Here is a 26,572-nt window from a genome sequence, read left to right on the forward strand (position 1 = left end):
TATGTACCAAGAGCTTGTAGCACTCCAAAGAGAAAGGAAAAATTGAAATCGCATCATATGAGCCCTTTATGGTTTTGGAGTGGCCAAGTCAAAGTCTAAATCTGATTGAGATGCTGTGGCATGACCTTAAAGGGGGGGTGAAATGCTCGTTTTCACTCAATATCCTGTTAATCTTGAGTACCTATAGAGTAGTACTGCATCCTTCATAACTCCAAAAAGTCTTTATTTTTATTATATTTATAAGTGAAAGATAGTCTGTACCCATTTTTCCCGGAAAAACACGAGCTGCTGGAGGCGTGATGTGTGGGCGGAGCTAAAGAATCACGAGCACCAGTAGGCTTTTGAGTTGAGAGCGTGTGGAAGCTGTGACACAGATCCAGAGGCTGAAATTTAACAAGAGCAGCATCAGCAAATGCGTCTCTATGTGCTATGTACTGAAACTGTATATATTTGCTTAGCGGTTTTGGAAAATGACTAAGTTCCACTTTATGTCGTCTTTTTTTTTTTTTTTTTTTTTAAGCTGTACATGTGGAAAGTGCAGTTTGATGACAACATCGCATGTTGTTTACTTGATGTGCTTACGCGCTGATAGCTAAGTTAACAACACAGAGATATTTGAAGCAGTTTTACTCACCGCATGTGGTTCCAACACACAATCGTGACCCTTTTCCCTTGGGACTGCATTATCCTTAAGAAATAAACGATGTGCAATCCGAAATGCAGGGAACAAACAAAAACACTTGCACAACTCCGTTGATGCTCTGTAAAAATAAACTCCATCCACTGGTCCCTTAATGCTATTTCTCTTTTGGTAATCTGTGCAGGGTTGTCTTGCCCTGGCAACCAAAAACACACTTCTTTTGTGACTTTTCGCGACGCTCTCGCTCTGATCAGTGAATGAATGTCTGTGCTCAGCCTCTCAGTGCTCTGCTATACGGGAGCGCGCGCTCTTCTGGCAGAAGAACGCGCACTTAGGACCCATATAAGGAAATTCCGCTCCATCTAACGTCACACAGACCCATACTCGAAAAAAACTTTCCGAAACTTGAGACAAACTGGAAGAGGTTTTTTTGGAACAAAAATACTCCTTCAAACGTACAACTTAATTTTTGAAACTTTGTCCATGTTTAGCATGGGAATCCAACTCTTTAACAGTGTAAAAAACTCAGTATGCATGAAATAGCATTTCACCCCCCCTTTAAACAGTTCATTCATGCTCGAAAACCCTCCAATGTGGCTGAATTACAACAATTCTGCAAAGAAGAGTGGGCCAGAATTCCTCCACAGAGATGTTAAAGACTATAATTGCCAGTTATTGCAAACACTTGATTGCATTTGTTGCTGCAAAGCATCGCACAACCATTATGAGATTATTAGATTACTTATATAAATTACTTTATCACATAGGGGCAGACAGGTTTGGAGAGCTTTTTCCTTTTAATAAGTGAAATCATTATTTCAAAACTGCATTTTGCTCTATCTTTGTGTAATATTAAAATTGTTTGATGTTATGAATCTTTTAAGTGAGACAAATAATAATAATTAAAAAATAATAATAACAATAAAAAAACAGGAAGGTGGTAAAAACTTTTTTTGTAGCATTGTGTAGGCTATATAAAAACTATGTGCATATATGTTTGAAATATTGAGCCAGCATCTATGGTTTGATCTGATCTAAGTTTCATCAGTTTAGACATTTTTAACGAGACATTGGTGCAATTAAAAAGAATGATCAGTAGTTCTCACTGGAATCTATTTACAAGCTCGACAAACAAAACAAATAAATATGAAATATTTAAAAAACCACATATTAAACAGACACTTAATATTTAATGGTATTTTATTATTATTTTTATATCATTTAATGTTTTATACTTTGAATAAAACATTTGCAATGGGTTTAAAGGCTGTTTTAAGCATGATTTATTCCACGTTTTTGTTGTATTTACACAATTTTCACCAGAAGGTGTCATTAACATGAGATGTTTCAGAGCACTTCGAAACTGAAAAATTTTGTGAAGCACTACTATTGAGTTTATCGACAAGGTCGAAGGGATAGCTCCAACCGGAAACTAACAATGAAATGTAATTTTCTACCTTGCAGATTGTGTTTTAATAACGTCTACACCTACCCCAAACCTAAACCTACCGCTTACAATAATGCAAAAATAATAATTATTGTTGTGCAGTGTGACAAAAATTACGTCATATTGATGTGCCTTCTTGCCTTAACCCAGAACAATAGATGTTGACGAGAAGTGTGAGGCAAATACAAGATACCTGCAAGTCTAGTTTACACCAGTACAGGTATAAAGACATTTTAATCACTTAATCACAATTTTGAAAGGATATGTGTAAAAATAAAGTACACTTTCGTCTCTGCTTAAAATAATAATAATAAAATATTATCTTAATATAATGTAGGGCAGACTACAGTGAAATAAATATAGCTAGAACACACAAAGAGAAAGAGAAGTGTGTGTGTGTGTGTGTGTGTGTGTGTGTGTGTGTGTGTGTGTGTGTGTGTGTGTGTAAAATACTCAAGCTCTCAGTTCAAATCTTTTCTTAACAAACACTTGTGACACATCTGGGCATCTGATTAACTTCATCTTCCCTTGGTTAGCAAGGTCATCTTCAAACACTTGTTTAGTTCACTTCATTCTGCTTCTTGATGTTGCAGACTTGTCATATCTGTCAGCATATTATCACTGATTATTATTACTGTAAAAACAATGCTTTGGAGAGAAAATGGTCTGTCTGTTCATCAAAACGTGGAGCATTTGTTTCACTCACATAACATTACATTAGATTTAGACTTATTTCGTTTTTACAAACGAGCTGTGTTTATTATTATTATTACCATCCATAATAATAATAAACTTAAATGACTTTTTAATCATCTAAAAAAAAAAAAAAACTTAATTTAGGCAAGTTGTTCATTGTTTTAATTACCTTTATTTTGTAAATCTAAATAGGGGTGAAAACGTATTAAATTGTACAGTGGATATATAATTTAATATATACATATATATAAAATGTATAATTACAAATACGTAGCAGTAATGTGAATGTTTTTTTTTATTTTCTTATACCTTTATTTTATAAAGCGCTTCATTTTCCCAGCACGCATTTCGGTTTCCACATGGTATTTCCAGCGTGCCAAACTCATTAATGCTGCCTTCGTAGGGCACTTGAAATGAGAACACGAATGAAAGCAACGCTGAAGCATCATTCCAGACAGAATTCAACATACGTGTCTTAATAAGAGAGTTCCGAGTGACCGTTATTTTGAACGCTTCACCTTGGAACCCTCAGAATTCTGCTTCGAAGGGAATACGACACGTGGACGATCACTAGCGAATAGTACGCAGCCCTAGTCACGTGGGTCGTGACGCTCCGGCGCTATAAAAGCGGATGCTCTCTTCTTCTCGCTCTCTTTTTCTCTGCAGCGCGTGTCTGGTCGTGCTACTTCAGACACAGTAGACAGAGCCGCTCAATTAAAGTATGCTCGTAATGAATTACACGCCAGGATCGCATCGCAGCGCTTTCAGACCACCATGATAACTGTAAGTCTCACGATCAAAGCTGGTTTTGTTATCGTGACACTGATTTGAAGCACAGAAATGGTGTTCAGTGTTTCACGGTTTTCCCACGTGTCTTTCTGCAGGAAGGATTCAACGCGACGTGGTCCCGATTATCTACTGACTGACTGATTGTGTGATAATTACGCTCAGTTCATGGAAATGGTGGGTATTCAAATTTATTTTTGTGAACTTAATTCATTAGGTGTTTAATTTGGTTAAGTTTATAGATGGTTTATTACTGATCTGAATCTGGGGTGTTAGTATATCTGTGCACGAGGTGTTGTGTTCAGTGATGAAACTGCGCTATAGGAAGTGCCGTCTGATGCGATAACTGACGAGGACAAAGCTGACTCTTTCTGAGACACAACGACAGATGAGAAGCGCATCAGTCTGTTCTGGAGAGGCCAGGTCTCTGATCTTATGATTTCTCTCTCAACAGGTGAACGAATGGATCGAAACGTGGATTCAGATCTGATCAGGTACGTTAGATCTCTTAACTTTAACTTGTTTAACTGCATCTTTTTTTGGATGAGCGTGCATCTGATGCATGGTTTTTTTTTCTCTGTACAGAAGGAGCTGAAAGCACCTTGAGTGTCCTGATTCACTTGGATATGGAGCTGTAAGTAGTATTTTAGTATAAATTCAGGGTTGTAAGTGATGTAACCTAAAGAGAACCTGACCCGAGGGTCAGCGTTTAGACCGTTTCTTCATTCAAGCCTGTGATGAGAAAAGTTATCCCTGTCTGAAAAACACGTGTGGAGTTTTGGTACCTGAGGCTTGTTAGATTGTTAGTTTTATTTTTTTTAAACCAGTTATTTTAACTTAAGGGACTAATTTTTACATTTTTTGCAGATACGCTCCATGGTGACCGAACGCTGGAGATTGATGTCAGACCATGAAGTGTCTCTAAAAACTTTTATCAAATAAAGCGTATATCAAAACTGTCCATCTCTGTGTGGTCATGTGTTGTATGGGGCTTTCTTCAGAGTGTCCAGGAAGTACTGCTCCTCCTGCAGGAAGTCTCTGTCCTGTTGGAGAAATGGCCAGAAAACATTAGTATGGGTGGGATGCTGCCAGTTCAGGGGAAATATTTGCTTTAAGCAATGGGATTGCATTACTTTCAAAATGCAAGTTGTTAAAGGACTGTGGCTGATTACTGCAGATTTAATTTGCATTTTAGTTTTTAAGTTTTTAACACCATGTGATTGATTAAACCTGTGACTTCTCAAGCCTTCTATTGGAAACCAATGGGGCCAAAAACGGTTAAACGTCAGTCCTAAATAAAAGGGAAACTACATTTATAAAATATCGGTTCTAGAAACACAACTGCTGTGTTTAATGTAGCTTTTTATATATATATATACACTGCATTCTGTTCATGTTTTAAATATAAAAAAAAATTCACCCTAAAAATCCCTAGCTGTACTGTCTTCTGCATATTTCTTCAAATAAACCGTGTGCCCATTGCTACACCGTATGAGATCCATTTGATATACTATTTTAAAGTTTCTTGAATTCTGGGTAAAAGTAGAGTCCCGTTTACTGTTAAATGGTCAAATCCAATCATTGTAATGGGAATCTGTAAATGTGTATTCAGGGTGAAGCATTTCTCAAAGTGGGTCACGTGATCAGAGGAGTCGGTGGCTGATAATGCTCTGTTAATATGAGTGCGCTCTGTAGTTTTGTTGTCTGCAGGACTGATTGATATTTTTGCTGGATTCCTGTTTTACTGGCTTTACTTCAGCATGTATGTGAGGTTTGTTCTGCTTTGTGTATATGGTGATACCTCTCCCTTTTTTAACTATTATTAATTCATTTTTGCACATTTCAATATTTGTTTTATTTATTTTTTTAGCTGTTTTTTGCTCAACTGAACATTTGCTTTATATTTTTGGGAAATTTGCGATCTTTTCATTTTATGTGTTTTTTATATTTTTATTTATTGCATTTTTAAGTGTTTATTTCTTTATTTGTTCCCTATTTTTGCTAAACAAAAAAAAAAAATGCATTCAAACATGCATATACTACACCCTTGAGCTTACGTTTATTTTGACCTGTTGAACCGGTTTAATGTGGAGTGTTTCTGTACCTTCTCAGCGGTGTGTCTGATGAGGGCGAGGCGGGCGTGTAGTTCAGCGGGCAGCGGGTTCACTGCGGGGGTCAGGTGTGTGCTGGCTAACGCTGGAGAGAAATCTGACACACACACACACATGACTGACTGTCTGACACACTGAACGCCTGTGGTGAGTCAGTATGAACAGATCACCTGTGATGAGAGCTGCTGACGTCCCGGGGTGGACGGGAAGAGTGTGTCTCAGTCGCTCCATGTCTCTGTGATGATCCGTCATCCTCAGACGCTCCTGCAGATCACACAGCCATGAGGAACCAGATAACTGAACTACATCATTCATCATTACTCACAAATCTAGAGGTTTAAAGAATAGTGGCAAATATCTGTGAAGATTTGAAGTGACAACTGATTAGTTTTTGCTCAGAAATAAGCAGGACACATTCTAGCACACCTAAGAAATGTGAAGCTGTAGTAAACTTGGATTGTTTTGATGCTTGAAACCCCTTTTTATGTTTGACCCATATTTGCATTTGTTATTTTAAAGTCATTTGTGACAGTGGTTGTGGTCCGTGATGAGTGTGTGTGTGTGTGTGTGTGTGTGTGTGAGAGAGACCTGCTGTAGGCTGTGCTCCTGTTGTCGTAGTCTCTCCATCTGCGTGTGGATGTTGCGTAGTCGAGTCTGGTGTTCGGCCTCCACCTGTCTGGCCTCTCGCAGCGCTCGCTCTCCCTCCTCGAAGCGCTCGGACGCCAGCTGTGACACAGGAAGGCTTCGGTGTCACATGATCAGCGTCTCACACACACAGATCTGCTGCTGTAGTGTTTTACCTTGCTGAAGCTCTCCACCTCCTGCGCTCGTGTCTTGAGTCTCAGAGCCGCGGCGCTCAGTCGCTCTTTCTCAGTGTCCAGCTCCTGTCTCAGTTTCTCCAGACTGTCTCTCTCACGCAGCAGTGCTTCCTCCTTCTGTTTCAGCTCTCCGGCGCGCAGCTTCAGATCCACCTGCTCCTGAGTGTCACACAAGAAACTGTGATTTAATCACTGCACAGGTCCTCTTGAGCTCCTCTCTGATCACCTGCAGCTCGCTGTATAATAATTCATCTTGTATTAAAAGTTAGCACTCGTTTTTTTTTTTTTATTGACTAAATCTATTAAAATAGTTTCCTTTAATTAAAATAAATTTAAATATCACATTTGATTTGAATTTAAATTTAGTTTATAAATAATGTAAACGCATCTACATTTAAATTAAATGAAAGCAACAAATATGAAAATTCAAAGTAATTCAAAATATTAATAAAACTAAAACACTACACTATATTGTACTAAATACTAAAATATTATATATGAATATAAATCATCCTTCATCTTTTTTTTTCATTGAATATCACTTTTTATTTATTCTGCATGTTGAAAAAGATTTCTTTGTAAATATTAAAATCTACATTTAATCTAAACTCTTGAATGTAAAATATTCTATCTATATATTTGCAATTTAGACTTGTTTCCTCAGGATTCTAACATTAGGCCTATTTCGACTATTTTCAACCTTCAATTAAAAATCTGACTTTAATTGTGACTTTCGTTCATAGAATGCACATTTTGGGGGAATTCGTTTTTTTTTTCATAAATTGCGACATATAACAAAAAATGTAACAAAAGCAAGATGTTTTCACTTACATGAGGCCTGTTCATTAATTTATATGGTGATACCCTTTTTTAATAATCAATTAATTAGTTTTTTTTTGCTACTTTCGCTATACTGAATTGTTATTTATTTATTACATATAGGAAAATATATTTATTTTTATCTATTTTTGCGGAACCAAAATATTGCTTTATTTGGATATGTTAACTCCCAATACTAAGATAACTTGCAATTGAAAAAAAATTGTGATATAAATCACAAATACGGTTTCATAGTACTGAGATACTTAAGATTGTGCTGTTTGTGTTTGCATGTAAACATTAGCATCTAGCTCAATTCATTATCACTTTAAGGCTCATATAAGTTCAGAAACACCTGTATTGTTCATCCTGATTAATATTCGATAATCATATTTTGGCCTGTACTGTTTGGACCTGTGCCATGCTGATGAAGGAGCCCTCTCTGTGTGTGTCTCTCTCCATGGCTCGGCTGGCCTCTCTCTCCACGCGCTCCTGACGCAGTTTCTCCTGCGTATGAAAGCGGCTCCACTCGGCCGCCAGCTTCCTGCGCTCTTCTGCACAGTGCTGCATGACGGACTGCTGCTCCTCCAGGAGAGCGCTCTGACACACACACACACACACGCGCACACACAGACACGCACGCACACACACACACACACACACACACACAGTTTGTGTTCATTTAATTATAATGTGATTTCAGACACACGTCATCCAGCCTGATTATTTTTTATCGAATATATGATTCATATAAAATGTAATAAATATAAATGGACATCGTGTAACTCTCTATATATGGGGTGTTAAGTTGACTTGGTTGATTTGGGATTTATCATTTAATTCCTATTTAATGAGCACTGCTGTGTCGATTCGCGTCTGACCTTTGCCCTCTCCAGCTCCTCTCTCTCCATGCTGAACTGTTGCATCATGGTGCGTCTCTCCTCCTCCAGTCCTCGCAGAGATGATTCAACTTTGACCTGTTCTGACGTGACCCGCCAGCGCTCCTGACCACACAAACCAGAGGAACATGACGTTAAACACTCGTCCATCTTCAGACTACACACGATTCAGAGGGGTGTCCGGACCTTCTCCAGCTGTCTCTGCTGCTCGGCCAGCTGTGTGTCCATCTTGGCGATGACCTCTTTGAGTCGTGACCTCTCTTCGGTCATCTCGCGCTGCTGCTGACTCAAGCGCTCCTGCAGAACTGCGAGAGAATGACAGATTTGGATGAGTTCTGCACAGATCTGGAGATGTTGGTGTTTGTGTTCGTACCTCTGAGCTGCTGGTCTCTCTGTCTGGCTCCGATCTCCAGTCCCTGCGCTGTGTTTTCATGTGAACTCTCCACGCGAGACGAGAGATCGCCCAGCCTGCGGGAGAACTGCTCCATCTGCTCGATGACCACCGTCAGAGACCTGCACACACACACACACACACACAGGAGCTCGGTGAGGTCCGGCTCAAGCCGCTGAGGGACGTCTCGTCTGTGACGTGCAGCACCTGGTCTGAGACGTGGCGCTGGTCACTGCGTCGATCTCCTCGTCCTTCAGCTTCTTCAGATGCTGGATCTGTTCTTCATGATCTCTCTTCATCTCCAGGATGGACTTCCTGTGACACATTAAACAGGCCTGTTTAACACTCAGGTGGGATGTTTTTCTGTAGTCATCGTCAGTGTGTGTGGGCATCACCTCTGCAGGTCTCGGAGTCTCTCCACCTCTCGGTCTCGGTCCTGATGACACTGTGTGAGTCTGCGCTGCTGCTGCGCCTGCATCTCTGCTCTCTCCTGCTCCACCAGACGTGTGACCGCAGCCAGTCTCTCCGCCAGGTCCTCGTTCTCCTGCCGCGAGCGCAGCTCTCGCTGAGCGGACGATTCCTCCAGCAGCTTCACACGAGCTCTGAGACAAGACATCATGCATGTTACCTGCTTCTTGTGTGTTACCTCTGTGTGTGTGTGTGTGTGTTACCTGTGCATGTTCTCCATCAGCTCAGTGTCTTGTTTGTGTCTCTGTTGAATGCTCTCTAACAGCATCTGGTTCTGGTCTCTCTCCAGCTGTAAACTCCTCACCTGGACACAGACGCTTGAAGATCTCAGGTCCTGCATTCAGCGGGAGTCTCCTGAACAATCGGTCTAACCGAGGTAACTGTACCTGTCCCTCCAGCTGAATGATGCGTTTCTGCAGCGACGTCACGTCATGCTGATGGTCCAGAGAGCCGCTCAGACCCCACAGCTACACACACACACACACAAGCCTTCATTACATTACACGAATCACCGTTACAGCATGTGTACTATATCTGTGTGTGTCACCTGTTGTTGTATGAGTAGCTGCTGAAGACTGTCTGCAGGTAAAGGTGTGTGTGTGTGTGTCGCAGGTACGGTGCCCTCAGTAGATGTCTGTGGAAGCACTGAAACAACAGCAGTTTTAAAAACACACTATAGAATATGTGGAATATCATTTATAACATCTCCATCATATTTTGGTTTGTTCTCATTAGCTTGATGTAATATTTCTCATGATGGACTCCTGCTCTACACTTGTAGCACCTACTCCACACTGCAGGGGGCGCTAGAGCGGGCACATGCCACCCCTGGACGGGGTTTGAGTGGGGTGTCTCTGTCTGGACGTCCCGTCCTGGGGTAGTTCTGGGGTCTTGAGCATGTGGTTTGGGTTGTGTGCTACTGGTTGAGTTAAAGGGCCGTGTTTCAGCCTCTCTGGACTGTGACGAGAAGGTCTGACTGAGTCCTGGAACGGGACAGAAGTGGTGAAGAGGGGCTGAGGGGTGTGACGAGTGAGAAACATGGTCTGATACGCACTGAACATGAGAGTCATGAGATGCAGGGATTCCTGAGCAGATGACTGCGTCACTACAGGTGAGGGGGAGAATTGTGTTGTTTAGGGATGAGGTGTGATTTTTTGGGTTGTTCTCAGGCGTTTGATGGGTAAAGAGATGCTGGGATGGTGTTTTCTGAGAGGAAACTAACCCAATAACTAAGAAATGAGGCGACAGATCCCCATTATGATTTTTAATAACTTTAATAGATTTGAACCTTTAGTAGATTAGAACCTTTTTGAGCCCGAAACAATATTTGTAGCCCCCTGACTTAAGCAGTTATTAGCAATCTAGTAAATAGGGATTTAGAAAAATTCTCGTGTTTATTAAAAAAAAACAAAAAACAACAGCTATTAAAATTCCAAATGCTGTTTTTTAGCTTTTATTACCTTCCATGACTACACAAATCACTGTTCAAGCGGTAGAGCATTGCGTTAGCAGGGCAAAGTTGTGGGTTCGATTCCCAGGGAACATAATTTAGGTAAAAAATGTTAACCTGAATGTACTGTAACTTGCTTTTGCGTCTGCTAAATGCATAAATGTAAACAATAAATTTTTTTAAAAGGGATAGTTTACCTAAAATAAACCAAATGGTTGATGGTAGCCATTCGCTTCCATTGTATAGACTGGAAAAATAATACTGTGGAAGTCAATGGCTACCATCAACTGCTTGGGTACCCACATGTGTGCTTTTGTGTTTTTTCTTTTGTGAAAAGAGCAATTTCTTGCCAATTAAATATTTGATAGTTAGGCAAAATGACAAACTTTTCACTATAAAAATGCCTTGGCTTTTCCAGCAATGGAAATCTCAATGTTAAACCTCCCTGATGTTTCCCCTAACTGCAGAAACTATAAGAGGTTTAACAGAGCGTTGTTTCACTCTACCTGGTTTGTGTTGAGTTTCTGAGCTCGTGTTGTGTTGGATGGAGACGCCAGTAGACGCTCTGCTAGAAACACACACACACACACACACACACACACACACTTGATTTAGTCCAGTGCTAATCACATGAGCACATCTACAGCAGTGACTGGCTGTGTGCTGACTGTACCTGAGCTCTGGGTTTGGGACAGGAGACTCGTCCTGACGTCTTTGTGGGACTAAAGGCACATTTGATTTAGAGCTGCAAATACGTCACACGTTGAGAAATCTCAGTGCATCCTGATCCATTTCCATCCAACATTCAGAAAAAGCGCTCACCTGACAAACACGTCCGATTCCTCCCCCAGACCAGACGAGACTTCCTGTTTCCTGTCTCTGTCCTCTGATTGGCTCCCTGGCTGTGTTTTCTTGCGGCTCAGAGCTCCGGCGAGCCAGTCGTCTTCCTCGTCCTCGTCTCTCTTCACTGGTTTTTGAGGTGGTTTTAGGAGACGAGGGTTGCTGCCGGAGGATCTGATGTTTTTAAAGCGGGCGTCTCTTTACGGGCCGCTGTGGAGGGGGACGCCGGGGGCTTCAGGGTCTCTGGTGCACATAGTTTGGGTTCCTCTTTCGTCTTCTGCTCCTCTTCGTCCTGCTTCAGGCCGAGCCAGTCTGATCTGGGCCGGGCGGCGCGTGCGGAGGATTTGGGTTTGTGTTCGGGCGAGTGAACGCTCACGTCTTCAGTGGAGAATCTGACCCCAAACACAGAACAGCACTGAGAACACAGTCATATACAATCTACAGATCCAGAACAAACTGTGATGCTAAATCTGCTTGCCTCCATCCTCAAAACGCACTGATACTGTTCATATTCTTTAGTATTTTAGCAAATTTTGAGCTAATAATTTGCACAAGACTCTTGTTAAATGGTGTTAATAGGGAAGAATTCAGTGACTTCTGGAAATTAACATCGTGTATTCCTTTAATGTAAAATATAATTTAAAAATTATGTATTACTTAAATTGTGAAGTACTCATGCATTATGGTAAATGAATTGCCTTTCATACATTTACCATAATGTATGTAAAAGTATTACCTTAACATAAAAGTATTTTTAATTTAATTACTTTTTTTTCTGACTTTGCTGCATTATTAGGGCTGAATCTAATAATAGCTTCATTATTCATCTTTGCTTTTGAATATTTTAGTGAATTTCCTGGAAATATGGTGTAGAAAGATTAATTTGGGTACGTCTTGTGTTGTGTTAATAGATGTGTTAGTAGATGTGTACTTTAGGATCATTTATTAATTAGTTCATAAAAAAATACAAAAAGTAATATTACATTTATTGTGAAGTATTTATGCATTATTGTTATATAATTGATATTTAATTGATTTTATTTTCTTAAATCATTGTATTGTAGATATTTTTAATATTACTACAGTAACAATGATTCATTTGACTGCATCATTAGGAAAAAGGGCCGCTACAGATACCTTTGTTATTACTTATATTATAATATTATTACATATGTTTTTGTTTTTGAATATTTTAGTTAAATCTATTTTCTGTACATGTTGTATTGTGTTAATGGGTAGGCATTTACACAAGTTGAGGACTTGCATTTTATTACTAAAAAACATTGATAATCTATAGGTATTCCTGCAATATGGTTACTCTTTTTTTTTTTTTGTCCTAATTTATTTACATTTTTTTAAAAACATTGTATTAAATATGAATTTTACATTAATTCAGTAAAAGGTCAATGTAAACATAACATTATTATTTTTATTATTACTAGGATAAAATCTACAGATAGCATTGTTATTACTGTTTTTGTTTGTTTTGAAAAAAATGTAATACACAGAGTAAATGTTGTGTACAATTGTGTGTACTTCCTATTGTGTTAGCATGAAATCATTTTGGAAAGTTAGCATTTTGTCTGAACATGTTAAGGTCTCCTCTCACCTGACCGACTGTCTGCGGGACTGCCGGCCCTCTGGAGTGGAGCCCATGGTGGGCTGATAGGAGCCGAACGTGAAGTCCTCCTCGTCCATCAGAGACACTGCGGAGAGCAGGACCAGGGGTTCGAGCTTATTCATCCATTACAAGAGCTTCCTTTGAATTTATTAACACAAGTCAGCTTCGTTGGAGGATGCATCACCTTTTCCAGCAGAGCTCTTCTCCGTCTGTTTCTCCGTCTGTGTTGAGTCTTTCTTCTCCCCCGTGACGGGTCTCTCCAGCAGACGAGGAGACGTTCCTCTGCCCAGGATCTCATCCAGTCGTGTGCGAGCTCTCGGAGGAGGATCACTGATCACAGACGACAGGCTGTGTGTGGTTACGTCACTAATATTAATCTACCAACGGGACATAACTGGTTCTATCCCAAACTCCTAAAAACTGCCTTGATTCAGGTTTGCAGACACGTTACCTGTCTTTTTTCGGTGTCTTTTCGTTTCCTTGTGTTTTGTGTGTTCCTCCGAAGCCCAGCGCGTCTATCAGATCATCTTCATCGTCATCAAACGTCAGATCCTCTCTCTTCTTCACAGCAGCTGCTGTTAAAGCACACAGGAGACAGAAAGAGACGTCACGAGCTGCTTCTGCTGGGTGTATCTTCTGTTCTAGTGCGACGACACGTCACGTCTCTCACCCGTCTCTGTTTTCTGAGGAGCGGCTGGCGGCTCGCTGGTCTTACTCGTCTTCTGCTTGTGTTCCAGCTCATCCAGTAAATCATCTAACGGATCGTCCGCTTTATCTGTGAAACAAAGAACAGCCATCGGGTTCAACTTCAGGGTTTCCAGAAGATACTGCTCAAGCGTCCCACTGCGTTCGGATACCTTCATCAGGAGGAGGATCGAGACCTCCGCCTTCATCATCTGAACCACACGCAGCGTGAAAATGAAAAAAACATTCCTGAAAACCCTCACGAAGCCATCTGAGCTGTTCGACGCGGTCAGGAGAAGAAGCAGAGGTCGTGCACTTACCCAGAAAGCTGAACTTCTTGTAAGCTCTCGCTGTGGAGGCCGGAGCAGAACTGGGCTTTTTTTTGTCTTCAGGAACCGTGTCTTCTGTAAAGGCACAGGAAACACTTTAATAACAGTCGTCTGAGAATCAGATCTGTTGTTAAACCTGTACAGAAATGCACCGGTGGGTTTGCTCTCGTCTCCTGGTCTTTTGGAGTCCTTCCTCTGAACAGGAGCCGAGCTCGGCTTCTTCTTGGAGCCGAACAGATCCGCATCCATGTCATCCATGTTCTGGAATGAACCAAAGCAGAATGATGTCACCGCTCATGTTTCAGCCAATCAGAGAGCAGCATCCTCTCGGCTTACCTTCATGCTGTCCAGCAGAGCGGCAGGATCGGCCTCAGACACGTCAGAGCCCTGAGACACAAACAGATGAAATTAAGACTATAAATTGAACTGAACTGAATATTAGCAATTAAAATTGTTTCATTTCTGTATTTTCAGCTTTTATTGTCTCACCTCATCATCTTTCTCAGCCTCTTCTGCCAGTTTGCTGAAGAAATCATCGTCCAGAAGCGACCTGAATGCAGAAAAAGAGCAGATTTACAGGTCGTTTACACTGGGGACAGACGATCTGTGTCTCAGTTTCTCAGGCTGCTGAAGTGCTACATGTGTATTTCATGATGTGACTTGCACATGTTCTTGCTCATGAGTTGTGACCCTAATGAAGCTCAGCACAAGTGCTTCACCAGAATCTGATTAGGTGCAGGTCTCACCTCTTCCCGCTGCGGGCCGGGGGGACGGCCATGGCTCTGCTGGACACGACTGCAGGTGAACGCACCTTCACTGGACCTGTGGACCAAACACACTCGCCATCACACCAGCTACAGCTCATTCACTTCCATTTTAACTAGATCAGTGAATAATACCTTCATCATCATCTTCATCCCCCAGCAGATCTCCTAACACATCATCTATAGAGCCTGGGAAAAGATTACAGTTTTTAATACCAAAAAACTAAAACACGAGACATAAACACCGATATGAGCTGAAGGAAAAACTCACCTCTGAGCCCCTTCTTCTGTTTTGAAGTCTGCAAGAGATGAAGATGCATTTTACAGTTTTAGCTACAGTTATGTTCTGCTCTCGACACGATCACATTGATATTTGCACATAAATGTCTGTGTAGTATTTTTAATATAATAATACATTACTATATGTGTCCCTGGAACATAAAAACTCATAAGTAGCATGAGTGTATTTGTAGCGACAGCCAACAATACATTGTATGGCTCAAAATAATTTTTGTTAGCATGATAGTATGATAGGACTTCACTATATTACTTTGTATTTATATTAACTTTACTCAGACTTTACACGCGTATTGTGCTTTAATTAAGAAAGAAGCAGATGTTTACCATGTCTGGTCCCCGGCAGCAGAAACGGACGGGTTACGATGAAATCTGTGCGCGTGCCCGTTACCAATGGAAACCAGCACAGCGTCTACGAGAGATCAGCTGATCGTCATTAAATCCTGATCTGGACCCGTTACAGATCCACTTCTGCTGCTAGGTCTGGATGATGGGGACACAGACAGGGTTTGATATTAACGTTACTCCTCAATCCTCAGACCCGAGATCTGTGTTGTGGACGGGAAGAGCTTCGGTGTTGATGAATCACTTCCTCACGGTCAAAGATCCTGTGTGTCTGCGACCGGAACCTCCACACGAAGCCGTGCTTTCATTCTAGTGAAAGACTAATAAGTAAAACTATATTTATTTGCGTAATTCTGAAACACTGCGATGAATCGGTAGGAGCTGTGGGCTCTGCGGGTTTGAAATTCGGTGACGCACTTCCTGTTTACAATAAGGCATTGTGGGTAATGTAGTCCACCTGCACTTTATTGTTGAGCGATCGGAATGTTTTTTTGTTTTTGTTTTTAAGTTCTTGTTTTGCATTTACATAATTCACTGGATCTAGCTATTGTTTGGTATTTTGAAATATCTGATGTGAGTTTGACTAGCATTAATTAACTCATTAATTAACTCATTTTTGTTGAAAAACTCAAAACGGTGGCTTAAAGTTACATTTTTTTTAATTGTTCATTAATTTTCTGCTGATCCTTGAGACGTCACAAGCATACTTTGATTCAGCTCTGATAGCACTGGCATGGAATGGTTGTTACACATAAGACAAAGTTGACATTTCTAGGTAAACTCTCAAACTATAAAGGGGTCATGTGTTTGGCAGCAGCTTCATCAGCTCAGCAGGATCATCCAGCTGTTCTCTTGCAGTCCTCCTCATTGATCAGCACAACACCATCATTGGGGACAAATATCTTATTCAGAGGTCATCACACCAACCCCAACAAGTTAAGGTTCTTCTTATTGTTTTAATAAAAATATCCTTATTGTAGTTTTTTTTCTCTCCTCATTATCAACCAATTTTTTATGTTGCAAGATATTTTCTGATTATTAAATACAGTAGACTATCTGCATGAACATTGTTTTTGGATGCAAGTGAACCTCTAAACCAAACATGCATGAGGTTTGTCAAGTTGGTATACATATATGATATATAAAAAAGCACTTTGTTTGGGATGCTTAGGTTGGCTTTCTACACTCTTGAGAACATTCCCATATTATAATCGATGTAGTCTTGGCACAATAACTCTTTGTTTGCACCATGTCTGAGCTTTATTTGACAAATGGCTCATCTAGCACTTTCAGCTGGTACTCTGGAATTGTGAATAAATTTAATAAAACAACAAAATAATAACAACAATAACAATAACATCTTCATAAAACAAAAAAGAGATTACCTAAGATAAAGTTTGTTTATTATGTACATACAGTACCAGTCAAAAGTTCAGTGCTTTCCAAATCCTCCGAAAGGTACTTCTGAGTGAAAACGATCATGGCCGCCATATTAAAGGGTTGTTCCAAACCAAATTAGTTTCAGGTTAATATTTACATAGTCTGGACTCAGGACTAAATTTAATTAGGTCCATTAATTAGGAATCCAAGTGATTCAAGATCCAAGATTTTTATTTGTCACATAGTTATATAGAGCAAATTTAACCAGCAGCGAAATGTGTGTAGTTTAGCAGATTAATGACAAAATTATTATTTTGGAGTGGAGTATCCCTTTAAGAGAAAATCAATTCAGTCTTTTGACATCTTTGACTTTATCAGTCTAGGACCAAAGCTAAAAACACTATATATATATATATATATATATATATATATATATATATATATATATATATATATATATATATATATATATATATATATATATATAATTGTTAATTATTTATTAATTACTAAATATTTTGACATATCTGGGGGATAATGTTAATTTCTGCTTTTAAACATGGTATTGTTGTTATTAAATGATTAAACTATATTATTTACCCTATTTTAATATTCTTAAGACGTATTGTTATTGTGCAATTTCTACCCCTCTTTGCAATAGTTTTGTCAATATTTGAAAAGAAAAAGAAAAAAGAATAGTAAGCTGCTAGTCTTGTAATCCAGTTGACTGCCAGCAGATGGAGACTGCAGCTCTCTTTCTGTTCGTTCTTTTACTTTAAAAGCAGATTTACCCATGCAGCAACTTGCATGAATATTTTGTTTGTAAAATAAATAAATACAAAAAATAAAATAATGAACATTTATATATATATATAGCCTATATATATATATATATATATATATATATATATATATATATATATATATATATATATATATATATAATATATAATATATATATATTTATAATTTTATTTTTTTAAGGTAAAGAGTGTGTTAGTTCTGTGTTGTTTGTATTGTTTTCAGTAAAGAAAATTGTTAGTCTTCTAGCTGGACGTTTCGATATCAGCAAAATGTAAACATTTAACATTTTTCATTTACAGAATTTGAAGGGCATTCATGAACCCTTTTACATGAACCCTTAATACAGCTCATTTCATAAACCAGCCTTTGTTTTTCAGATGCAGATTTTTATTACAAAAGGAGATCATTCAAAGTTTTTTTTTAGATCATTTGCTGTGTTTGATAGATTTTACCACACTACAGAGTAAATCGATGTGAAAACATGTCAGATCTGTTAAATCAAGGAAGGCTGTAGAGAAGAGTTTAGTGAAAAAAAAGAAAAAGAAAGAGAAGAGTTTAGTGTGACGCGCAGTCTTAAACACGAGACCCGTGTCACATCACATCACACACACCCTTGCTTCAACGAGGAATTACGTGAGGGGTTTGTGTCCGAAAGACCCTCTAATATACATCCCACAGGATCACAGGAACTGCTTTCACATATAAACACACACACACCGCAAGCTGAAACACGCGGGACACACACACACACGCGCGCGCGCACGCACACATTCCCAGACACAATGACTTTACATTGTCCAGAAAATGAATCAGATTTATTAACAGTAAAGAGCCTTCAAAAGGCTAGAGACGGGAAAACACAATATTTCAACACAGCGTCTGTGTGATAAAGATGAACGTGTTTTATTATGAGTGTTGCTGCTGGAAACTCTGATGACATTAATCATGTGTCAGTCTAAAACATCTGTGGGTCAAATTCATGAATTATGCATGTACTTCCTATTATTTACAGCAGAATTAAGGCATTTTTCATTCAAGCAAACTAAGTTATTAATAATTTCAAATTTTTAGTCTTGTGACCATCTATTAAGTGTATGACAACAATAGAAACATATTAAACTAGGTCATATTTCATAGATCATAACTCATTTTATTGTTCTTAAAGCAAATCGTTCAGTTGGTTTCAAATAAACAGTTTTCACATTACACCAAAAGAGTACATGGCAGAAGACACATGCAAAATTGGCCTAAATGAATTATGAATCACAAGTTCGGGATCAAAAGTTGCTTCACAGTTTTGCAATATGTGTTTAATCATTTTGTCTTACAAATGTTGGTAACAGGGTCTGAGCGTAATTATTTACCAAAATAACTTTTCACTTTATTCTCAATCTGAGCACAGTGTGAGACATTATTGAGATCTCTTCTGAAGATCTAGGAGATTATTAAAGCCTATGTCCAACTCATTCAAAAAAGAAAAAAAAAGAAATTTTGGTAAACAAAATTGTGTTAATCATTAGAGTCATTATGAAAAAAATGTCTGACTTTTTAAGTCATAATTATGACTCGATTTTGACTCATAAATTTTGTACTTTTTATTTCAATTTTGACTTTTATTGTGATTATTGTGGCTTAGTGTCTTCTCACTCAATGTCATATTTAAGTATGATATAGTACAATTTTGGCTTCTTATGATTATACTTTTTATGTTGTAATTATGACTTTTTAATTTTGACTTAAATTATCCTAATTATGGTTCAGTATTTAATTTAGATTTTTCTTATATCATAATTGTGACAGTCATAGTTCATTTATAAAAATTTTGACACATCATTTTGGCTTTCTGCCTCATAATTATGACTTTTTGTCTCATAATTGTGACGTATCTCATAGCTTTAGGTGTTATCAATTAATTGTTACTCATCATTTCAAGTTTTTATCTTATAATTGTGACAGTCATAATTTCACGTTTTTTTAATCTATTTTTTGACTGACATAATCTTGGCCTTCTGCCTCATAATTATGACTTTGTCTCATAATTGTGACTTATCTCTTTGCTTTAGTTGTTATCTATTAATCGTGACTCATCATTTCAAGTTTTTGTCTCATAATTGTGATTGTCAGTTTGAAGTTTTTAATCTCAATTTTGAATGACATTATTTTGGCTCTTTGTTTCATAATTATGATTATGATCTTGTGATCATAATTGTAACTTATCTCATAATTTTGTAATTTCAAGTTTTATTTAATAAGTTTTACTGTAATGATGACTTCTGGTCTCATTATTACGGCTTAAAATCTCTTAATTTTATTTTATCTCAGTTTTGACTGCCGTCTTTTTATCTCATAATTCTCCCTGTCTGAGTTTTTAGCTCACACTTGTCATATTTATGAATTTTTGTCTCATAATTACGGTGTAATATTTCATAATGTTTACATTTTATCTCATAATTATGACTTGTTGTAATTGTTATTTCCCAAAGCATTTTTTCTGTGGTTCAGATGGTCTCTCGTGGATTACTACTGAGGGCCCCAGGAGACAAATAAAGAGAAAATAAGTTTGATCTTCATTCAACATCATTGCTAAGAGAAACTATTGAGCTATTAAAGAGTTTGCATTAATGAAAGTAATTAAAAGGACTATGGGAAACAATTAATTTGGATTGACCATTACAGGAAACTAGAGTACGCTGAGCTGAAGATCTGACTGCTGTGGAGTGTGTGTGTGTGTGTGTGTGTGTGTGAGAGTGAGAGTGAGAGTGTGAGTGTGAGTGTGAGTGTGTGTGTGTGTGTGTGTGTGTGTGTGTGTGATCACTGAAGCGAGGTAAACACACACTCACATCCACAGAGAGAGCTGACATGTGAAGGCATCAATGTTTCATGCACTGAATACCTCCTCCAGCGAGGAGCTCATCAGACGAGCCTCTCTTACTCATTTAAACTCTTCCAGTCACATACTCTTTCCTTCTCTCGTGTCAGTTAATGACATGTCTGGATGGAGATGGTGTTGGGGATGAGGAAGGGGTCTGCAGGTCCAGTCCTGCGAGCGGCTGATGGCCGGGTGTTGTGTATGAATGATTTACAGGGCGCTGCGTCTGTGTTCACGGACAGCACTCACAGGCAAGTTCATGGCTCCTGTCCTGAAAGCACTTTTTCACAGATGCTATTATTCCTCCTGTGTCCGGTTCAAACAATCCTCGCTGTGTTGGAAATGGAGTCGTCCAGTGGAGTCACACACAACCCTTTTCCTCTCTTTTGTGTGCGCTGCATGCGTGTCGTCTTGTACTCAATCTGACAATGCTCTTAAATATTTCAGGATGAGCGTTTACTTTGTGAAAGTGTCCCTGAGAAGATCCTCCCAGGCTGGACTGAGTTTCGTTCTGTGCTCACAGTCTCGGCCGGATGAGAGATGTCTCTTATTATTATTTTTCTGAAGCTGTTGAATCGCTCTCATGCGGCTTTTCCTTTGTCCCGTTCACATCTGTCTGTCTGGAGATATGGACAGAAAAAACAAACCTGTGATAACTCTCAAAAATACTAGTTTAAAACCTGCTGAGCTCCCAATCTAGCTAGCATTAAAGACATCAGGGAGGTCTGCTTTAAAATGTAGGCAGCAACATTACATTGCTTTAATGTTTTATTCTTGCAGCCAAAAACTAAAGCAGCGCCGCATGTGTTTCTTCATAGTGAAAACAGTCCCAGAAAGCACTGAGCTCGATGAAAAAAAAGAAAAAGTCATTCAAAATGGTGGACAATTTGAGCAAACCACTTTACTGTATATTTGTCTGTGCTGTATATTTTTAATGCTTAGTAAAATGCTAACTCTGAATTCTGAGTTAAATTATTGTAATTTAAATATTATAATATATTTAAATACTATTTGAATATATTTGAATATATATGTATATTTTGTGTACTTATATTATTATATTTATATATATATAACTTTTTAATAAATTATATAATGTTATATTTGTATATATACATTTTATTATATGAATGCATAATTTTCAACATCTGAAATAAATATTTAAATATATTGTTTATATATCATCATATAAGTATGAACATTTTTATAATTGTATGTCAAAAAAAAAAAAAAAAAAAAAAAAAAAAAAAAAAATATATATATATATATATATATATATATATATATATATATATATATATATATATATATATATATATATTAAAATATGTCAAATTTTTAAAATGTGTCCTTTCTGTTTTAATTTCCTCTTTTAAAGCCCCCATTTTGTATGATTGAAGTCATGAGGGTCAGTTTCTTTTTAAAGTTATACATCATCTGAAAGGTTATGATAATATTTGGCATATACCTGTTTGAAAATCTGGAATCTGTGGGTGCAAAAATAGATTAAATAAATAAATAAATATTGAGAAAATCGCCTTTAAAGTTGTCCAAATGAAGTTCTTAGCAATGCATATTAGTAATCAAAAATAAGTTCTGATATTTTTAAAGTAGGGAATTTACCAAATATCTTCATGGAACATTATCTTTACTGTCCTAATGATTTTTTTTAATTAATTAAATTAAATTAATTTTATGCATTTAGCAGATGCTTTTATCCAAAGTGACTTACAGTGCAATGCTCTACCACTTGAGCGACAGGAACACTGCGCTATTTTGGACGGTTTTTGGCATAAAGAAACATTTATAATTTTGACCCATACACAGTGTATTATTGGATATCGCTACAAATATACCTGTGCTACTTATGACTGGTTTTCTGCTCCAAGGTCACATTTGTCTCTTATATTATAACATTTAGTGATATTATTGGAAAGTGGAGATTGTTGCATGAAAATAAGTGTTTAGTTGAAGAAGATGTAATTTGTAAACAGTTTGCCTGTATCACTTTTATTACATTAGGTACAACAGTAGAATGGGTTCAGATAGAAATGGCTCCTGTCACACAACAACAACAACACATTTTACTGTTTTAGATCACAGTCAATGCAATCTTTTGTGCTGACGCTACAGAGAGTGACGTGGACTCACGGTTTGACGCGGTTGATGAACATCTGTCGCAGCAGGAGAGCGATGGTGCTCAGGACCATGATGGTGGTGCACATGACTGCTGTAGCTCAGTCAAACCGGGAGACAACACAAAAACAGAGCTCAGGACATCCACAGCAGGCAGAGGAAGTGAATTAGGGTTACACTCTTTCACCATGCCCTGCGCCTGAGTCAGATTATGTGTCTGGATTAGTGCTAATCTCAGTCAGCGTGAGTCGTGTGGGGGTCGGAGCTGTCAACACCTGCTGACACAGCAATTTACCTGATCAGAACTGAAGCTGTGTTGCGCGAGGGTTTTCTATGGTGTTTGGGGTCGCTAGCAGGGAGAGCTAGGTTTCTGGAGAGTTTTGGATGGTTGTCAGAGTGTTATTTTGTCAAGTATTTTGGGTTGCTAATGGGTTCCTGTAGTGTTTTAGGTTGCTTGAAGGCTGCTAGGGAGTTTTTGGCGGCTGATACAGATATGTATGATATGCAGATACTAGAATGTGCTGAATGTCTTGACAAATGTGTAGCAACCACCGGCAACAAATCACAACAGCTAGCATTGTGGTGGTGAGGCCTGAAGCGCTCTGTTGTTCTCCAATATTCAGCTTTATTGCATTACGTGACTGAGTTCATGGGAACAGGGATGATGAGTGTGTTAAAGTGAACTGCACAGTCATCAAACATTGTGAAAATCTTTTTGAGTCATTGTATTTTTGAGTGATGTGATTATGATGAGTCACTGTGATTGGTGTGAAGCGGCAGAGATTGATCACATGATCACAGCCGCAGAGCTGCTGTTTTAGGGGAAACTGATAAGCAACCTTCATCTGACCTTTTTAGAAAATCACAAACATGATCTCTGTAACACCTCAACTCTTTCTCTCGGACAGCTGGAGACTTTTGCTGAACGATCCCGCTTGTCAGATGTTTCTCCTGACAAAGACTGTCATCTGAGTATTTTCACACATAGCGTTCTGGAAGAGATCTTAGCAATGTGTGATCAGATTTGCCAAGCAGTCAGCAGTCAGAGATCTCAATATGACCTCAAAACCTTTCTCTTTAAATGATCTGAGCTGCTCTTCACAGACACTTTACAGACATTCTGCTGCTGCACAAATAGCATATATAATAACCCATAGCAGATCTATACAGGTGGAGCTGGGGAAGCCGGAGGGTTTCAGAGGAGCTCTTGAGATACGCTGTAAAACAGTTCGCCTGAATCACTTTTATTACATTAGGTACAAAAGTAGAATCTGTTAAAATCCGAGAAAGAAAAAAACAAAACAAAAAATCCACAAATCCAAGTTTTGTGTGAGGGGTAGGGTTTCTCTGAGCAGATATAGGGGTTTAAAGAACTGAATTACCATTGAAAACCCCTGAAGGGGTCAAATGGGAAAGAATGTGGCGTGAATGAAGCGCAGCTGTCTGTGAGCGGTAGGTGGCCAGATCTGTCTGTCTGTCTGATGCTGCAGGCCATTTCTACATCTGTGTAAACACACACACACACACACACACACACACACACACAGAGAGACACACACTCGTGGTCTATCTTTCTCTCCAACACTCATCTCATCACGCAGCTCTTGATAATGAAGTTTTCTCAGTTCCTTTGTAAAGTTTAATCAGGTCATAACCTGAATGTCTCTGGTTCACAGTAGATTATCACACACGGACAAATACTTCAGGTGAAGACGCTGATATAATTAATAGAGATATAATCACGTTCAGCTCTCAGTAAACAGTGTTTGCTTCCATAACTTTATCCATAATGTCAGTCAACATTCCACATTTACTAGAGTTAAAGCTATTCATGTGAAAGCATAATCTATATATATATATATATAGTAGTATTATGTTCTATAAAAAGTTCAAGACAGAGTTTATTTCTTTAATGTTTCAGAGTTTATTTCTGAATCAGTGATTATTTTTCATATACAAATCATTTGAATAAGTACAAAAAGAATCAGTTTAGCTGCTTCAGCACAGAATAGTCCTCTCTATTCTTTTTGCTCACCGCACGCAGAGAAAGCGACTGATACAAAAACACTCGTCTCTTTCAAAAAACATCCGCTTCAGATGAACTGGATATTTATCTAAAGCTGCAGCAGAGACCCACATTTTTCTTCAGAAATGCACATTTTTGTATCTGATGGAGGTCGTGTTTGTGTACATGGTTTATCTGGAGTATGTGTAAATATTTAATAGGAGACGGAAAGCAGAGAGCTTGAGATTTCTGCACTGATTTATAAGTGTGTTTATCATCTGAGCTGAATAACAGTTGCTAGGGATCTGACATCGATAAAGTCCAGATTAAATATCATGTAGCATTTAAAAAACATGGTCTGGTATGAGCTCATTTTCAAATTTTACAACAACACGTCTTTATTTACTACTACGTCTTTTTCATTCACTTATAGAAATGAGTCAGATATACATGACATGACTGTAATAATCTTTGGTTTAATACATATAGTTATGCATATGTTCTCTCCTTCACTTTGCAGAGTTTTTGATGGATTCCCAGCCGACTTCAGCGTAGACTTTGTTCATCTGCCAGTACAGGACGCCCAGGAGTTTAGACCAGGCGTTCTGCACTGATGCTGGACTGAAGCATTGTGGGAAAGCTTCCCCCAGAACCTCCAGAATGACTCCAGCCAGAATCTGCAGTAAGAAATTCATCATTTTATTCTGCAATAAAAAAATATGAAGCAGCACAACTGTTTTCAACATAATAATCAGAAATGTGTCTTGAGCTGCAGATCAGCATATTGAAATTAATTCTGAAGGATCATGTGACTCTGATTGAAATTGAATGCAGTTTTATTGAGCAGAAGGAGCTTCTTTTAAAACATCCTTTATAACTTTGTATCATGCTGTTTGTTCCTCATACTCACTTTGAAGTAGGCCGGGTCCACCTTGTGTTTGAGTGCATGTGATTTGCCCATCTGCTGGAAGATGGTGTTGAGTTTGTCTCCGTCGCGCAGGTTTTCCACCAGCGTGTTGAGGGCGGTCATGATCCGCAGAGCGTGTTTCTTCAGCTGGATGCTTTGCTTCATCTCCTCGGGATCCTGCATGTCACGGAACTGAACGAAGTACTGCTTCGCCGACGGGAAGTTTGAGAAAAATCTGGAGGAACACACATTTAGTTACTTTCAAAACAAAAAATCATTTTTGTTCACACCCTGACCCACCTCACAAGATTTAAAACAATAGTTCACCCAAAAGTGAAATTTACTCATCTCCAGGCCATCTACAAGTGTGTTTCTTCATCAGATTTGGAGAAATGTAGCATTGCATCACTTGCTCACCAATTGATCATCTGTAGTGAATGGGTGCCGTCAGAATGAGAGTTCAAACAGCTGATAAAAACATCACAATAATCCACAAGTAATCCACACCACTCCAGTCCATCAGTTAATGTCTCTTGAAGTGAAAAGCTGTGTGTTTGTAAAAAAACAAATCCATTATTAAGATGCTTTAACTTCAAACTGCTGCGTAACCGCTGCATAATCCATAATAAGGCTTCCTCCAGTGAAAAGGTCCATCTGTTGTCTCTCACATCAAAATCCACCCACATAGTTGTTAAATGCTATTTTGGACTGTTGTGGCTTGTAAACAGTGCTTGATCTGTGGAGATTTCTCTTCTGATTCAGACAAGAAGACTTTTTCACTGGAGGAGGCAATAATTATGGATAAAGGACTCATATTTAGCAAGACGCAATGGTTTGATGTTAATAACATCTTCATGATTTTTTCTTATAAACATGCATCTTTTCTCTTCTCAAGTCATTAACTGATGGACTGGAGTGCTGTGGATTATCGTGATGTTTTTATCAGCTGTTTGGACTCTCATTCTGATGGCACCCATTCACTGCAGAGGATCCATTGGTGAACAACTATTCCTTTAAACTCCTGACTTTCTTTCTTCTTTGAAACTTAAAATGTGATATTTTCAGA

At 38.5% G+C, this 26,572-nt stretch overlaps 1 protein-coding gene, 1 long non-coding RNA gene, 2 other non-coding genes and 1 pseudogene across 4 annotated transcripts; 3 read left to right on the forward strand and 2 right to left on the reverse strand.

The window, feature by feature from the left end:
- Positions 1-3,067: 3,067 nt before the first annotated feature.
- LOC113067878 (uncharacterized) lies at positions 3,068-4,530 on the forward strand. The gene is made up of 5 exons (XR_003279452.1): positions 3,068-3,566; positions 3,668-3,746; positions 4,024-4,063; positions 4,155-4,203; positions 4,437-4,530. It is a non-coding gene; the product is annotated as an uncharacterized LOC113067878 (long non-coding RNA).
- Positions 3,870-3,946, forward strand: LOC113067910 (small nucleolar RNA SNORD49). Its single transcript, XR_003279464.1, has one exon. It is a non-coding gene; the product is annotated as a small nucleolar RNA SNORD49 (small nucleolar RNA).
- Positions 4,296-4,365, forward strand: LOC113067906 (small nucleolar RNA R38). Its single transcript, XR_003279461.1, has one exon. It is a non-coding gene; the product is annotated as a small nucleolar RNA R38 (small nucleolar RNA).
- Positions 4,382-15,936, reverse strand: LOC113067877 (fas-binding factor 1 homolog). Its single transcript, XM_026240371.1, is given in 32 exon segments — positions 4,382-4,612; positions 5,674-5,777; positions 5,851-5,944; positions 6,269-6,406; positions 6,481-6,657; positions 7,732-7,917; positions 8,199-8,321; positions 8,403-8,521; positions 8,590-8,729; positions 8,815-8,922; positions 9,003-9,209; positions 9,279-9,379; positions 9,462-9,542; positions 9,623-9,720; positions 9,864-10,058; positions 11,032-11,093; positions 11,199-11,270; positions 11,348-11,513; positions 11,516-11,757; positions 12,975-13,071; positions 13,171-13,316; positions 13,438-13,561; positions 13,657-13,761; positions 13,844-13,882; positions 13,991-14,074; positions 14,152-14,260; positions 14,336-14,386; positions 14,489-14,549; positions 14,746-14,821; positions 14,899-14,952; positions 15,035-15,062; positions 15,388-15,936. Coding segments are annotated over 32 exon segments (3,459 nt in total). The 5' UTR covers positions 15,391-15,936; the 3' UTR covers positions 4,382-4,543.
- An 8,562-nt stretch (positions 15,937-24,498) lies between these two features.
- On the reverse strand, positions 24,499-25,752 carry LOC113067568 (cytoglobin-1 pseudogene; annotated as a pseudogene).
- Between the last annotated feature and the right edge of the window lie 820 nt (positions 25,753-26,572).

The sequence above is a fragment of the Carassius auratus genome, linkage group LG28B (assembly GCF_003368295.1).
Source record: "Carassius auratus strain Wakin linkage group LG28B, ASM336829v1, whole genome shotgun sequence".
In the NCBI taxonomy this organism is placed as follows: domain Eukaryota; kingdom Metazoa; phylum Chordata; class Actinopteri; order Cypriniformes; family Cyprinidae; genus Carassius; species Carassius auratus.